The following is a 15,563-nucleotide window of genomic DNA, read 5'->3' as shown; positions in this document are numbered from 1 at the left end:
TCAAATGAATTAACATAGGTAGAGTGCTTTGCAAACTTTAAAATATTCTATAACTGCTATCCTATCGTTATTAATTATCCCAAAGTGGCTTCCTACAGAGGTAAGTGTAGCTTGAATTCTGAAGTGGGAAGCCAGCCAGTCTCCTGCTTTGTAATTATAGTCAGAACTTGGAGGAATCTTAGAAAATAAAACATGCCTGTGAAAGGTTTAGAAGCCTATTCTACAATAGGATTCTAGAGGCAATGAGAGAGATGAAGTTTTGACTTTTTTTTTTTTTAAGGGAATATTGCCCCCACAAAAAAGTGGCAGAGCAAATAAAAAATACTCCATGACTTTTACATTCTGGCCAAACATAGTTGAGAAGATCTCAAAGGTAGGAAAACAGCCAGCATTTCTATAGAGCTTTATAAATATAGATCTCATTGATTCTTACAACAATCCTGGAAAGTGTTATTTATCCCCATTTTACTGATAAGAAAACTGAGGCAAATATTAAGTGACTTATCCAGGATCACATTGCTAATTAGTATCTGAGGCTGAATTTGAACTCAGATCTTCCTGACTCCAAGTCCAGCATCCTATACTCGAGTATTTAACCCAAGTCTCTGAACTAGCTATTGATAATAACTGTTGAGAATCAGATAAAAAAGCTCATCAGGTCTATTCTTTCTACAATCTCTTCCCCTTTAAGAAAAAGTCAATTTATCAGCAGCAGCAGCCATGTATTAACCAGCCAGGTGGTTGGACAGAAAAAAAAATTCATGTCTTGATAGTTTGTCTGTCTGCTTGTCTTTCCCCCAAATTTCCAGTCAGAAACAAATCCAAGTCACTTATCCCCTCTAATGTGGGCATGGAGGAGAGACAGACATATTAGCTGGGGATTGATACTTCATTGTACGGCCACAATCTACAAACATTGGCTGTTGCCTGGAGTTTGTGGCTCCAGCTCTTCTTCAGAACCCTAACCAGCAGAGTTGGGGCTTAATTAATAACCAGACTTCTTGCTTCAGTTAATCATTTCCCAGCAGTCAGAATGTTTTCCCACCTGTCAACGCTGCTGGTTTGTAGCATATGGGCCCTAGCCCTGACTTTTGTCATGATGGAAACCCCTCTGTGCTGTGCTGAGTTCTGCTCCTTCCTCCCACTCTATTTCCCCCAGAGATGCAGTCTATCCAACCGACGTGGAGCCAACCAATCCATGCCTTCCCCTTTTGGGCAGTACTGGCCCACTCGGTTCCTCTGGCTCCTTAGTCAACCTGCTTCCTCTTCTCCTCACACACTTCTCCGATAAACATCAAGGAACCTTCTGAAGCAGGTGAGCAAGCCTCCAAGGACCCTCCAGAGAACCAGGCGCTGCTTTGGATTCCAAGACAAACTCAACCTTCTTCCTTTCGGGAGGCGGTAGATTTAAAGATGAGGCACAGACCTGAGACTCTTAAGGCTTGGTCTTATCAAGTCAGAAAGGAGTGACAATCGAGTCCATGAACTTGGGGCAGAAAGCGTTCTATTTCTCATAGAACCTCATGCTGTTCTACAGAAACCATATTTATCAGTTGAGTTTTATCAAAAGACCTGCGTTCAAATCCTCTCTTCCCCTGGGCTACTGGAGAAGTCACATCACGTTGTGTTCCTTGGTTTCCTCATCTCTAAAATGAGGGGACTGAATTGAAGATTGCTTTATAAAGCTAAACCTCAGGAGAGGTATTGTCTCTCTTTCGTGTCTTTTAGATAACGGCAAGGCTAGAAAACCACAACTTCTGCCTCTGGGCCAGAGACCTCTCATGCTTTTGGGAGCACTTACACACTCTGATGGGGATCCCTTCCCTACCCCGCTGGAGTTGTGCTCCTAAGTTACCCTCGGGGAAAAGCCTGAGCATGACCCAATTCCCTTTGGGTATGTTGAGCCAGTGAGAGTAAGGGGAGAATTTCTTTAGCTTTCTGATTCACTAGATCATAAGTGGAAAGATGGAAAGGATGTCAGGTGTTAGGTAACTTCCCCCCATCACACAAGTAGAATCAAGATTTGAAGCGAGCTCTTCTGACTTCAGATTCAGCAACATCCCAAGCTCAGTGCTGCTCCGGCGACTTTTATTGCCCCGATCAATGCTGACATTATCTATAAGCACTTTACTTTATAACCTGCTCTCTTCACAACAGAGAAATAATTTGCCCTGTGTCACAGCAGAACTGGAACCCAGGACTTGTAGCCAATTTTTCTATACTGCCATCTAACTGATCAGGCTCCCGAGTTACTATTGACCCCACTGTGTGTTATGGAAAGAGCAACGAACATAGACTAATTCTGGCTTTGCCACCAAGTATGTGAATCTGGCCCCTTCAGTGACTTCAAATCCGGGGAGGGGGGAGGTGCAGGCAGGGCTGACACCTTACGAGCTCTCTATTCTGAAACCGGATCCAAGCTGGGAGATTCCTGCAGTCATTCATGACCACAGTGCCCAACTGATGGCTAAGATGCCCTTAGAACTTCTATCTTCAGGCAGAATAAGGAGAGCTCGAGGCAGATGACTGTTTTGGTGAAGAGTAGGGTACAGCCCTGGGGAAATGCATCCTCGCACAGGGTCAAGCCACAGAGGACTGCCCAGTGAAATATGTGACGTGTGTTATCTTTAAAGCACAGGAATCCAACTTCTTAAAAAAGCTCATTGAGACTGTGTGTACTAAAATTACTTTATTACAGTTGATTTTTTTTAACTTTTCCTTTGCTATGATACAAAGGATACTTACAAACAAAATATTACATATGACCTTGTTTTCTCTCATTTTCTGACAACTTGGTAACAGCTTTAAATGCACAATCTATACAATTAATACAGGTTATATATGAACTATAATGTATGCAGAACCAGAAGAATACTGACAATATACTGTACAATAAGCCTCACCAGTTAGTGCTGTGGACCATCTTTACCGAAGAGAAAAATGCACACTTGTATCATACCATACCAACTGGTGCTCTTATCAAGGGAAATTCCCCAACGCAACCCCTTGTAAGCCTCCACTGTGGGCATCTGTTTGGTCTGAAAACTCAGAGGACGCGACAAAGGTGTAGTTAAAAAAACAAATTTATTAGTACGGTGGCAGCACATCACACTTTCAACATGATTCTTAATCTAAAAAAACCAGTCCTAGTTTCCAGATCCAGAAGTCCTTCACCCATCATGACAATGTGACAGGCCGGGGGCTGGGGGAGAGAAGATGGTGACTGCCACAAGAAAGGCGAGTGATCGAACCGAATTTTGAGTCCTGTGGAATCTGTAATTTCTCCTCCTTACCACAGGGAACCAACAAGTCACAAAAGCTTCTTGATGAAGCTCAAGCAGACCTTCTCGGGGCACCTGGTCTTACCCAGACTCCCCACAATTGGTCTTTTTAAAATATTTGTGGGAATTACTGGAACACATTCTGGGCAACAACATATTCCAATAAAGAAAGGCCCTGTGAGCCATGAAAAGAGTTTCCCTTGAGTGGGCCACCAAAACTGGTCCTGGGGCTGTTACATGTGTGCATCCAACTCCCAATGGCCTACTCAGAACTGATAAGGTCACAGCTTTTTTAATCCTTTCCTTTATTATTATTATTTTTTTTGTAAAAAGGCAACCGACTGAGCATTTTTTTTTTTTGATGAATGGCAAAATAATATTTTTTAAAAACCTAGCATTTGCAGGAATAGTGCAAATGTCATAAAATGGCCTTTAAGAAAGGAAATGGGGAAAGGAGAAGAAAGAAGTGATGAAAATCCAAGATGGAGAAAAATGGATTTTTTTTTTTTCCTTTTTAAAACTTCTACAATACCTGTAGGGGGGAAATCATGCTGGAGATGAAGAGATTTAAGGGGAAGTGAATATACCGTATAAAATTAAAAACATAAATAGGCTATCTGGATGATGGGTAGAAGCAGAAACCAATCTGGGTTATAAAAAGGATTATACATTCAAGATGCTCTTAAACCCAGTGGGATAACTTATGTTAAAATTGTGTTAATAGTTAATGTTAGAAATCTCAAGTTTGTTTTTAAATCTTCACAATACAAGCAAAGCTGTTTTAAAATATACACTATACACATTTCTCATAGTCTCTCCCAGCCTCATTAATGCACATTATACTATCTTTCCTGTATACAAAAACAAGGGGGTTCTTATAGCTAAACTGCTCAAAGTAACCCAACCATTTATTACCTAAATGTTTGCCTTAAATTTTAAATGGGTTATTGACTTCTGAATAATCACATAAATAGGATTTAGCAAAACAAGTGTTAATAAAAACTTCTTAAGCATTTACAATTGATCAAGTTGAAATAGTCTGGGTGAATTATACACGCTATACTGCAAAATGTCACTTATTTACATCAGACCCTCATCCTGTTTTGTTTTGTTTTTTTGTTTGTTTGTTTTTAAGGGAAAAAAAAGAGTTGGGAGAATGTCCTTAATTCTCTAACCTAATAGAAAAGGGTCTTCATAAAAGCAAAGTTAACATGACCACAAAATTCTCTCCTCTCCTGGAAGTCCCCTTCCTTCCCTCCCCGATTCTGCCATACCTTCTCTCCATGAAAACTGTTTGCATTTTGAAATGGGTTCCTATCTCATTTCAGATTTCAAGGAAACTTGCTAAAACTCCTCCTCCAGTCTCCTTCTGGTCTCTTCTGTGTTTACTGAATACTCTCCCCCATCGTGCCTTTGTCTGGATGGGCTCCTTCTTGGACAAGTTTTTGGTTGAGAGTGGTTGGCACAACTCCCACCCAATATGGAATAGGAGGTTTAACACACACCACTCTGGTGGAAGGAAGGGAAGAGGTTCACTGAGGAATAACAGGATATTTGGAATGGGCACTGGTAGGATGTCCCCACTGATGGAAGCCAACACACACTAGCCAAGGGCAAAACAGAAGAGGCTTCAGTCTCAGATGACGGTGGTCTGGGCAGAACAGTCACAGGGACCACCTGTGTCCATGCATTTGGCAAAGACAGCCTTCTGAACTGCTTATTTTACCTACACACATAGAATTTAAAGTGTGATGCTCTTAACTCAGAAAGTAAGAACCAAATGTTTCCATTCTATTGAGCACCATGCTTTCTTTCAAATGGCCCTAATATATTTCTGATGGAAAGCCAAGCTGTTCAAAAGTGAAGATTTTAACTTTTAATAAACATCAACATCTCAATTCCAAATGTGGCTAACCTCAGAGCCGCCATCATGGAGACATGTCATGTGGGCACTGAAAGCATGCAAACCAGGCTCCATGGACAGGATCTTTCTTGGGATTTCTGTGCCAACAAAGAGTTCCACCCATTTCACTTGAAATTCTAGCTGTAAGGGAGCCCAAGGAACAAAAGCACCAAACCATAAGGTACCTACTGCCTGCATAATCGAAAGAACATGAAAACACTTGCACTTGAGAGACAAAACATTTCTGCAAACATGGGCACAGGGGAAGGGAGCTCTCCCTACCTCACTCACGATCGAAGATATGCAATCGTTACATTAAAGAAAATTACTTTGCTTCAAAACATATTTAAACTTGACACATGATTAAGCCTCACATCCCCCTGCATACAACATTTAAGCATTTTAATTCTAAGCTTTACCTAGGATGGTTATAGGGTTAGATGCTAGGGCCACAACGGGCAATGACAGCAACTCCTCTCTAGCTGGCACAGATCTATAAACTTTAGTACAAAAAACTCCAAAAAAAAAAAAAATATTACAGAAACTAGGTCAATTTGTTACCTACATATTTACAGTTAATTACACGGTTTTCACTCACAATTGCTAAAATGTCAGCAAAAAAGTCAAACTGTGCAGGTGGAAGTACCCGTACTTTGGAGGCATTATTGGGTATGAAGATACCCTTTTTATTTGTTCATTCAGAAGTATCAGCTCTTCTCCCTCTCTGTCCTGGCAGACTACCCAGAGATGATCTCATTGGCTTGTCCAATGCTCATCCTGCTACTTTCAAAGGGAGCCTTCAGAGAGAGTTCAACATTTTTGTATATAAAAATAAAGGGGGGGAGGGGAAGGTACATGGGTGGTGTGGAATGAGGGTGAGGAAGATGCTCAGGAAATTTCGATGTCTGGCATAAAACAGTTAGCAGGGTAGCAATCATGGCCAACAGCTCTTCCATTTTACTTGCCCATCTCTTTGGGAAGACGGGAAAGGCAAGTGTCAGAGACCCACAAGATATCAGATAAGGTGCACAATTGAGTCTGGTGTCTATTTAGTTCGTATCCATTTTAGGACTACCATCAAGCCACAGATGCTCTCTGCCAGGTAAACGGAGGTCTGGGAATCGGTACATTCACTCGAGGGGAAACTGTTCTACATGGCCTCTGTAGACAGTCTGGGAACACTGGGAATCAGTAGAACATACAAATAAATGCACAACAGGAGGAGTTCTCAGCTTCACCTTCTCTTCTGGACAGTGTTTAACAAGACAACTTCCTTCTTTACAGCATTAACAGCTATAAACAGAGCCCACGAACATCTCTACAAACATTCCTAACGTAGCTCTAACTGTAGTGACTTCATAAAAGTGCAGACAACATAACCAGACACAGCAAAATAGACTTCAATCAGTAGTCCCTGAAAACAAGAGGAAACTCTACGAAGCTCACAGCACATTCTCCTGGAGTATTCGACTGAGGACGGGGAAAGTTTACAGTTCCTCATAATCAAAAGGGAAGTCTTCAAAGATGAAGGGCAGAGGCTGACTCTGATTTGACAATGCTGTGGACAGTGTCATGTTCTTAGACAAGGGAAACAGGTTCTTGGTGGGAGAGAACATTGAGGCAAATGGATGACCTGAGAGTAACAGAGTCTGCTGCTGCCTGGACCAGCTTCTCCTCTGAGTCCACTAGCAAATCCAACCCTCCCCTAATGGAGAGGTCTATCCCTTTGGGAGCTGAAGGAACAAAATGGGAACCAATCTCTCTGGCAGAAACAAAGGGAGAGAGCAGCACCTGAGCCAACAAGCCTCTGGACCCGTTAAGACAGCCCTTCACACCCTCCCTGTGGATGCCCCTTGGGAAGGAAGAGGACCAAAGCATTCCCTCAACACCCTCGCCCTGGTTTGGAATCTCAGCGGGACGAATTCTCTTGTAACAGCTAAGGGTCAGTGGCGGCACCTCCCTGCCCCCACCCAGAAACACAACTGCGTCCTCTGGTCTTTTCCTCTCGACCATTCACTACTCTGGGCCACGTCGCATCCCCAACACCACGTCCCTCTCCAGAGCACAGACGCCCACTGACTGGCCTCTGCCTCAGTGCCCTCCTGCTCATCTGCAGCTGAGTGCCACGCTGTGGCTTCACTTTCTCAATCCCCATGGGCTCGTTTCCCTCTTTCTTCAATAGCCTTAGAGGGCTGAAGGGGTCACAGCTGCCTGGAGTGATCCATATTCTCACAAAGACCAATCCAAAGAGCAGTCACTAAGAAGTGTGGGACCCATGCATTCTTGCCTTAACTGAGAGAGTTGGGGGAGAAAAAAAAAATATATATATATATATATATATATGTATATATATAAATATATACATATATATATATATACACACACACACATACACACACACACTCACTCATATATGTATACATGTGTGTATCTGTATATATAAAAAGAACAGGACCCTAAGTGCTTTGATGCAAATGTATAGCACAGCCAACATGTCTATCTCTCTCTATTTATATATATATATATGTACACACTCATATGTATATACAATATATACATACAAATGATAGAGCTATCCCAAGAAATGTGCATATTTAACATAGTGTTTTGTTTAAAAGCCAGTAGATCATGGTATAATACAATTTATTTCCACTAGTGAATGGCACACATGGAGGAATGCAGAGGAGGTGTTTCAAGTATAAAAGTTATCTTCACAGGTGAAAATAAACAGTATTATTCCAGTGTCCAACACAATGCATTCTGCAAAGAATTAAACACACCAGACATTTGGTACTTACATAAACCTACTGCAGTTATAAAGTCTAGAGTGAAAATAGGATTAGTAGAATTTGTCTTCCAACCTGACAAAGATATCCAGAGTTTTCATTTTAAGTGGGAGAAGAGACAGGAAGAATGTTGATACGCTTCTTTAGTTACTACCCTTTGCCCATCTGGCAACTGGCTTCTACAGCATCCTGGGAGTCATGGAATCTCAGAGCTGGAAGAAACCTTGGAGCTCACGTCAGACCAACTTCCTGGTTACACAGACAAGCAAAGTGTAGCCCCAAGAGGCTAAGAGATTGCCCAAGTCATGTGGAGCTGGCCAGTGACTTGGCCAGTGAGAGGACCCCAGCTATCTAGCTTCTCAGCCCAGGGCTTTTCCCACTGTACCCCAAAAAACAAACACTTCCGTGACACTACTCAGCAAGTAGGAAGTATTCTCTGTAAACTGCAACTTGGGGCTGTTTTAACTCTGGGAGGAGTTAAATGTGCAGATGGGCAGAGGAGGGGGAATAAAGTATTTTAAGGTACAAAGTCAGTGATTCAACGTTAACAAAGAAGGTCGGGAAGTACATGCCATTTTCTACTATCAGAGGTTCTGGACCCCAGATGCAGCACTTGCCAATTTCTGATATATTTTTGACAAATTCCTCACCATTCTTTAAACACGCACAGGAAGTAGACATGCACCAGAACTCCGGAGAGGTAATACGATCTGATTACCAGGGAGTATTTGCAAACTGATTCAGAAAGGGCTCACCTCACTCAAAACCAAACTTTTCTACGGGATAATTCCCACTATGTAGAAGACTGCAGATTTTTCTCATGCACACGCGTGCGCGCGCACACACACCAACACACACAAACACAAATCAATTAAAACCTGAATCAGTCTTTGCAAACTATCTGTTTTAATTAAAACATTAACCTAATGGAATAATTCAGGTCTGCACATGACCAACACATAAAGCTGGTGACTACACAATCAGGTTGGCTACAAAGCTCCATTGAAAAGACCGTCTGGGGTCAGTGAAGTCAGGTGTCCCAAGACCCAGGCTCAGAGAGAACACGAGGGAAGTAACTGAATTTGATTAGGCCAAAGCTCTTTTTCACTCAAGTCAACAACAAGGAGAAAATAAATAACTTCAGCTCAAAATAGACCATTGGTGCAACCAGGGGATTTTAAGTTGTCTGAGATGGGTTAACCTCAATTGATTTTGTTCCTATTAGCCCTTACGCACACAAGTTCTGGATGTATCCCACCCCTCAACTGCCACTACCATGTTAAATTCCAGTGGATATGTGAGAATTCCTGATGAAATTGTAACCCTCTCAAATCAAATAAGGAAAACACAATGTCCAGCCAATCTCAATTTTCTGAAAGCATTTGAATTATATTGTCCTGCAAAAAATGGCTAACAAACTAGATTTCTAATCAATAACCAGGTATGACAAGTAGTTGTGACATTTTCTTTTGGACCTGTGAAGAACTGTAGTGTGAGGTACGTTGCTAACTGGATTCCCTTGTTATGTGGATCACTGTCCTACTTTCATGAATGCCCCTTTTACCTCCTGTGGCAAGGGCTTCCAAACAATTTACATAAAAAGAAATTTTTCTTTCATTTGGCTTTATTAAGATACCTAATATCTTTTGAATGGAAAAGATTTGTGAGAAACTGGACGCCTCGGCAAATGGTTATGAAATCTGGTGGGGTTGGAGAGGTGTGCCATTGACAGGAATTGAGGAGAGACAAGGCCCTCAATGCCTTAGGATTCTTAGTAAAATAAGTTCTAGAGTTAGCAGCTAGGGTTCTCTTCAAGAAAAGCTAGGAAGGGGGAGAAAAAAATAAGTTACAAGAAACTTTGGTGACGGGAAAGAACATCTACATCAAGTCAAACTTGACTGACCTGGTTTTAATCAAGGACTTCCAGCTTGGCCAACTGGCACTGATGAGAGTACCAGGAAACTCCTGACTCAGTCCTAAAGGTTGATCCTTCATCATAAAAACAAAAACAAATGAACAAACACAAATAGAAAAACCAACAAAAGAGATTTTGTCAACAGACTCCCTGACCAGTAGAATTTATTTTTAAAATTTTGCCAAACTTCCTAGCTCCTTTTCAGTAGTACTGTTGACACAAGAGTATAGAGACTTCTGGAAGTGGTGTCTCCTATTTTAGGGGAGGGGGTTTTAACCTGCTACCAACAGATCACAAAGCCTCAACGAATGGGAAAGTTGCAGAGCAGTGCAGCAATGGAAACGGTAACTGAAAAGAGCAAAAAGGGGGCTGGCCCCATGCAGCCCATTTACAGTGGTGATGGGGATCAGCCAGCAGCTGGTCAAAGTCATTGGCTCAGCGACTCCTGTACACTCTGTATGGCAACTAGACACCGAAACAATTGGCTACACTACATGTAAACAGGACATTGCAACAAGCCAAAAGGGGGGAAAAAAATCACATCTGTGAATGTGTAGTGTGGGAAGAATTTCAACAGGCAGCAGTTTGCAGACGCAGTATCCTTCAAATACATGGCCGTGGGCATATATTGGCTACGTGGCTTTTGTTTTCAAGAAGGGAGCAAGAGAAAAAAAGCTGGGCCTCCAGGATGATCCAGGTCCTCAGCTACAATGGGAAGAGCAGCACATGTGCAGTCTTTGCAACCTTAACCTTTCCCCACTCATGCTGGAAAAGCACAGTATGGACTGGAAGAGGAAGAAAGACACCAGAACTGTGTTTCTTTCCTTTACGGGCTCAAAGATTCGATGTTACAACTGCCTCCTGATGCAGAGCACACTAGAATGGTCTGGACCACTAACAAGCCTGTGTAGCTCCCCCAAAATAAATAAATAGACCCCTGGAACTGGGCAGATTCCTGGAAACTTTTGGTGTCTGTGGATGTGTCCCCTTTTCCTCCTGCTCTGGGGATGCTGAGAGACCAGGCCAACTTAACAAGAATTTTAACCTGGGGAGGGAATGTAGGTCTGGCCCACACACTAATCTAGCTTAGTGCACACATGTTGCCTGCCATGAGCAGCTTTGAAGGATTGTGGGGAATTAGGAAAACTCCAAACCTTCCCATAAGCCTCTGAGGATAGAGGAACCCAGGAAGTAGTAATATAAGCTCACTGTGCTGCATTCAGAAATGCCCCTTTTTGGAGAATGCCTTCCATTACATGCAATGGGGGCTTTGCACCTATACAATGCCTGGCCCCAGTACTCCTCCCTCCAAGTAATAAAACAAAACAAAACAAAACAAAAAACCATGCCCAGCAGCCAAATACGATGACATCCCATTAGTAAACACAGAACGGAACGCTTTACAAAATGAACAAACTATTCCAGATGCACTTGGCTCCCACACTGCGGCGCCCAGGTGACATGGCTGTGGTGATGATGTCTGGAGGCAGCAGTTGCTCTTGGCAGACAGCTCCAGTGGAAGTGCCACGCACGATCACCGTTGGAGTTAAGTATAAGACATGTGTGAACCATTGGATATTTGTGAAGTAACACTTGTGCTCCTGCTCATGCCCTGCTCTGTCCGTCCCCCAGAAGCTGTCCGCCTCAGAGCCTGGGGGCTGTTGCGGACTCCCATGCCGCTGCCTCGAGGCACCCCTTGCATTGGCCCCGAGGGATGACCCCATGGCTGGGGTCCACCTTGCATTGGGTGGCCCCAAGCTTGAGGTGGGCCACCCATGGGATGACCCCAGTGAGGGCCTGGGCCCCCCGTGGGATTATGGGACCAACCCGAAGCTCCAGGGTAGCTGTGGCTGAATGCCTCAGGGGAGAGATTGGAAAGGACCATGTTACTAAAACCTAGCCTCATGCTCTCAGAGTCAAAAGCTTCAATTTCTCTGGCTTGACGCTCCAGCAGGCTTCGTATTCGTTCTGTGCGCTCATTCTGCAAGGCCAACATCTCTTCTTCAATCTGAGTTGGAAAGAAGAGGAAAACAACTTTTAGAGACCAAGTATTTACCAATTCCCCCTTCATCTTTATGTTGCCTTCCACTTTCCCTCCCTCTGGGGTCTTCCTAATACTCCTTTACAATTGGAACGCCCCTTTTCTTCAGTTTTAGTCATGGAAATACTTTTCATCCCTTTCCAACATCGTATCTTCCTTGAAGTCTCAACTCTGGCTCTTCTGGACATCTTCATCCCCTGATGCCTCATGTACCCCCCACTCATGCAACACGTCCCAACTGGAAATACTATTCGTATATACTTCTCATCCAGGATCTTAATTATGGGGCTCTCTGAGAGCAAGGATTTTGTCCATCTATGTCCCAGGACCTCACAAAGATACCACACATGCAAATCTACAATGAATTTTAGATGAATTAAACAAAATTAAGAGAAGGCTATTTTATTTGCTCAGCTCTGAAACATTATTATTGGTATTAACTGTAACTTTTTGGAAACACATTCAAAAGCAAAGTCTATATTATTTAGTAAGATTATAGAAGATACTAGTAATTTAGCATTTCCCAAATGTTTAAAATGATATTAAAAAAAAAAAGAGGTTAAAGAAATACAATTAAGTGCTATAAGTTCAAATTTTATGAGGACTAACCTATATATGACAACTGCCCAAAGACTGCTACCCTCTGTTATCAAAAGTGTGCAACACATCTACTAAAAGAGTTTCTGATCTCAAAGTTTATCCAATATTTCACTTCCATATATTCATTTTATTTTAAACTAAAAGCCAAATTCAGAGGACTTCTAGAAATCAAACTAAGTAATAAGAGACATGAGATTGCTACACTAGCTAGAGAGGCAATTAAAAGGGAAAAATTACTGTACGTGGTGAACTTTAACCATTGTTTCACTGGTAAAAAAGTTTGGAATCTCAGTCTAAGGCACCACTACGATACAGTGGGGAAAGATCCAGATCATGTGCCTACAACCCTATGACTTTTCTCTGTAAGAAACTTTTTCTTGCTTCTTTAGTGAACAGGGCAGGGGGAAGAAGGGAAAGAATGTAGAACTGAAAATATAAGAAAGAAAAGTCACATGATTCCTCTGGGTCTCTCTTTCCTCCTCTACCAGGAAGGGGGCTAGCTCTGGGAGTCCTTCCAACTCGTAATTCTGATTATACAGATTATATTGATTATATAAGCTCCTGATCATCTGTCTTTCTCTTGTCTTCTAGCAAATGTAGTTATTCAAGTCTTCTTAAATCCAGCAATCATTTACCTTCTTTCATTAATCTTCTCCTAATTTCTTGCAGTTTCCTAGTTATTGCTATTATAGGTATAACCCAAAATATTATATCTCTAGTCCCAGCCAAAAGCAGCAAAGGAAATGACTATATGTTGAATAGCTGATAAATCTGTTAAGGATTTGGTTATCAATCACTCTAAATTTAATCTGTTTTAATAGAAGTACAGATTATCTGGCTTGGAAACAAAGCCCTTTTTTAGATAAGATACTGACAGATATTGGTGTCAGTTTGGGTTTACATGTGGTTTATTTTATGCCAATGTCAGTTTCTAGCCTGAGAGGAGACTGTAACACACAGCCCTAAGACAAATTCTTAAATTGTTCATTGGTTCTTAGATCTTTGATATTCCCATGAAATTTGGTAATAAAGTATTAATGAAAGCATCACAAAATAACACTGATTGGGACAACATTGTGGGGGCTTTTAGCCACTCAATATTAAAACACCTATTATGGCCAGGGGAAAAAAATCAAATTGTCCCTGACAGCCAGAAGCTCATTTAAACTATCTTGTGTAATAACCATGTGAACCATTAGGTACATGTAAATTGGAAACATGTAAATCCAGAAAAGGCTTCCTGCAGCCAGGTGCCCACAAGTCCTGCTCTGAAGGAAATGAGGTAGAAGGGAAGGACTGCCTTCCAAACAAAGTACACAGATGAGAGGGAAGAGGTGGGAGGTGGGGGAGAGCAAGAGGGAGGCCAGTCTGGTTGAATTGTCAAGTGGGCAAAGGGGAAGCATCCAGTGTCTTTATACTCATTCTTGTCACTTCCTTAACACCTACTCATTTCCTCTCATCAATTCTCCTTACATGATGGCAGGAAAACCATGTGTGGGTCATGAAAAGCCCAGAGTTTTGGGGCTCTCTTGCCCCTTGACAGACTACAGGAACAAATACATAACCTTGCATTTTTCCAGCACGGCCAATGGATGAAGTATCTGACTTAACTGTACTTCTGTATCATCAGGGAGGGCTCTACTAGGGGTCACCGCAAAATGACAGTAGTGTGATGCATCAATAAACCTTTTTTTAAAAAAGACTCTGACCACTTCTTTTCATTAAGCCAAAACAATTTCACGTGTGATAGTTATTGCATATAAGTAATTACTTTGGAGACATCCTTAGGTTGAAGAGTTCATCAGAAAATTACCAAATGGGTAAATACAGTAGGATCTTTCCCGATTCATCAGATATTTTTGTAGGAAATGTTAACCTTTATGAATGTATACCAACTCCAGAGAAAAGTGAACAACTTTCCAGGAGAAGCAAGGATTCCAGTCATGATGTAAGAGTATCAGATACCCATTTTTACTCAAAAGCCCCTGGCCAAGAGCACTAAAAAACTTCATTTCTCCTTCGGAAGAAAGATGATTCTGAGAATGGGCTATGAGGTCAATTCAGAATCCTTTTCATTTGGCACATAACATTCTGGATCATTTAGAGGCAAGATGAATCTAAGTGAAGGCTGAGAAAAATAAAAGTATGGTCTCACTCACAGGGAAACTTACACAGCTGCTGGGTGGCTTAGTCTGTAAGAACTTACACTTCATTAGGCTTAAAACAATTCCATGCCACAAATGATTATCCATCTGGAAACAAGTAAAATTTACTCTTGTTGGGTCAAGAGTATTTCCCTATTTTCTAGGGAAATATTTTTCATTTGAAAAACCAACATAAAAAATAGTTTAATAAATACACTTTGGTATTTGTTCAGTCTAAGTTTCTTTTTACCAGGCAATTGTGTTACAAGCAGGTATTTGTGTGACAATTCTATTATGTCATTAAAGAATTAAAATATAGAAATTATCCTTGGAAAACCAAGTAGCACTTGAAAACAGATGCTTCTAAAACATATGACATTTCATTATATTAACTGATCTTCAAAGAGCCATTTTGGGCCTGCATGTCAGGGGGCCATGTTTCCTATGACATCAGAAAAATACTTCATCTGGACATCGACAGAACACAAAACAGACACTAATTCAATACTGAGAACATGCAGCCACTAGGTGGTGCTAACACACAAAGAGGAAATCCTGAATTCCAGGATTTCTTCCTGATCTTGCTGCTTAGGATGGGCTAATTATTGGGAGAAGAGCTGGGAAGAAAAGAAGAGCTCCATTTCAGTCATTTTTCATGAGTGCAAGAGAATTTTACACTGAAATTTTAGAGTTTTCTATGTTAAATATAAAGCCTAACTTCACTACCCAGACTTTTTTTTTTCCCCTTTTTAAGATTTATGCATTTGCTTTTGACTTTCTACAATGAATGAAAAATAAAATGCAGAAAAAAAGGCCTTTTTTTAAATTGACTTCTTGAAGAAGTCAGCCATGGTAACTGCAAAGCCACAAAAGTGAACTTAAGTGATTAAAAA

General features: G+C 41.5%; 1 protein-coding gene across 1 annotated transcript in view; it reads right to left on the bottom strand.

The window, feature by feature from the left end:
• Window positions 1-8,616: 8,616 nt before the first annotated feature.
• The window catches only part of TAOK1 (TAO kinase 1), a 126,367-nt gene continuing 119,420 nt past the window's right edge, over window positions 8,617-15,563 (bottom strand). Inside the window, 2 exon segments of the mRNA XM_031967717.1 lie at window positions 8,617-11,509; window positions 11,512-11,893. Of these exon segments, the coding sequence (XP_031823577.1) occupies window positions 11,286-11,509; window positions 11,512-11,893 (606 nt within the window). The 3' untranslated portion in view covers window positions 8,617-11,285.

Source organism: Sarcophilus harrisii, chromosome 4 (assembly GCF_902635505.1).
Source record: "Sarcophilus harrisii chromosome 4, mSarHar1.11, whole genome shotgun sequence".
Classification (NCBI taxonomy): Eukaryota; Metazoa; Chordata; class Mammalia; order Dasyuromorphia; family Dasyuridae; genus Sarcophilus; species Sarcophilus harrisii.
This window is presented reverse-complemented; position numbering and strand designations above follow the sequence as displayed.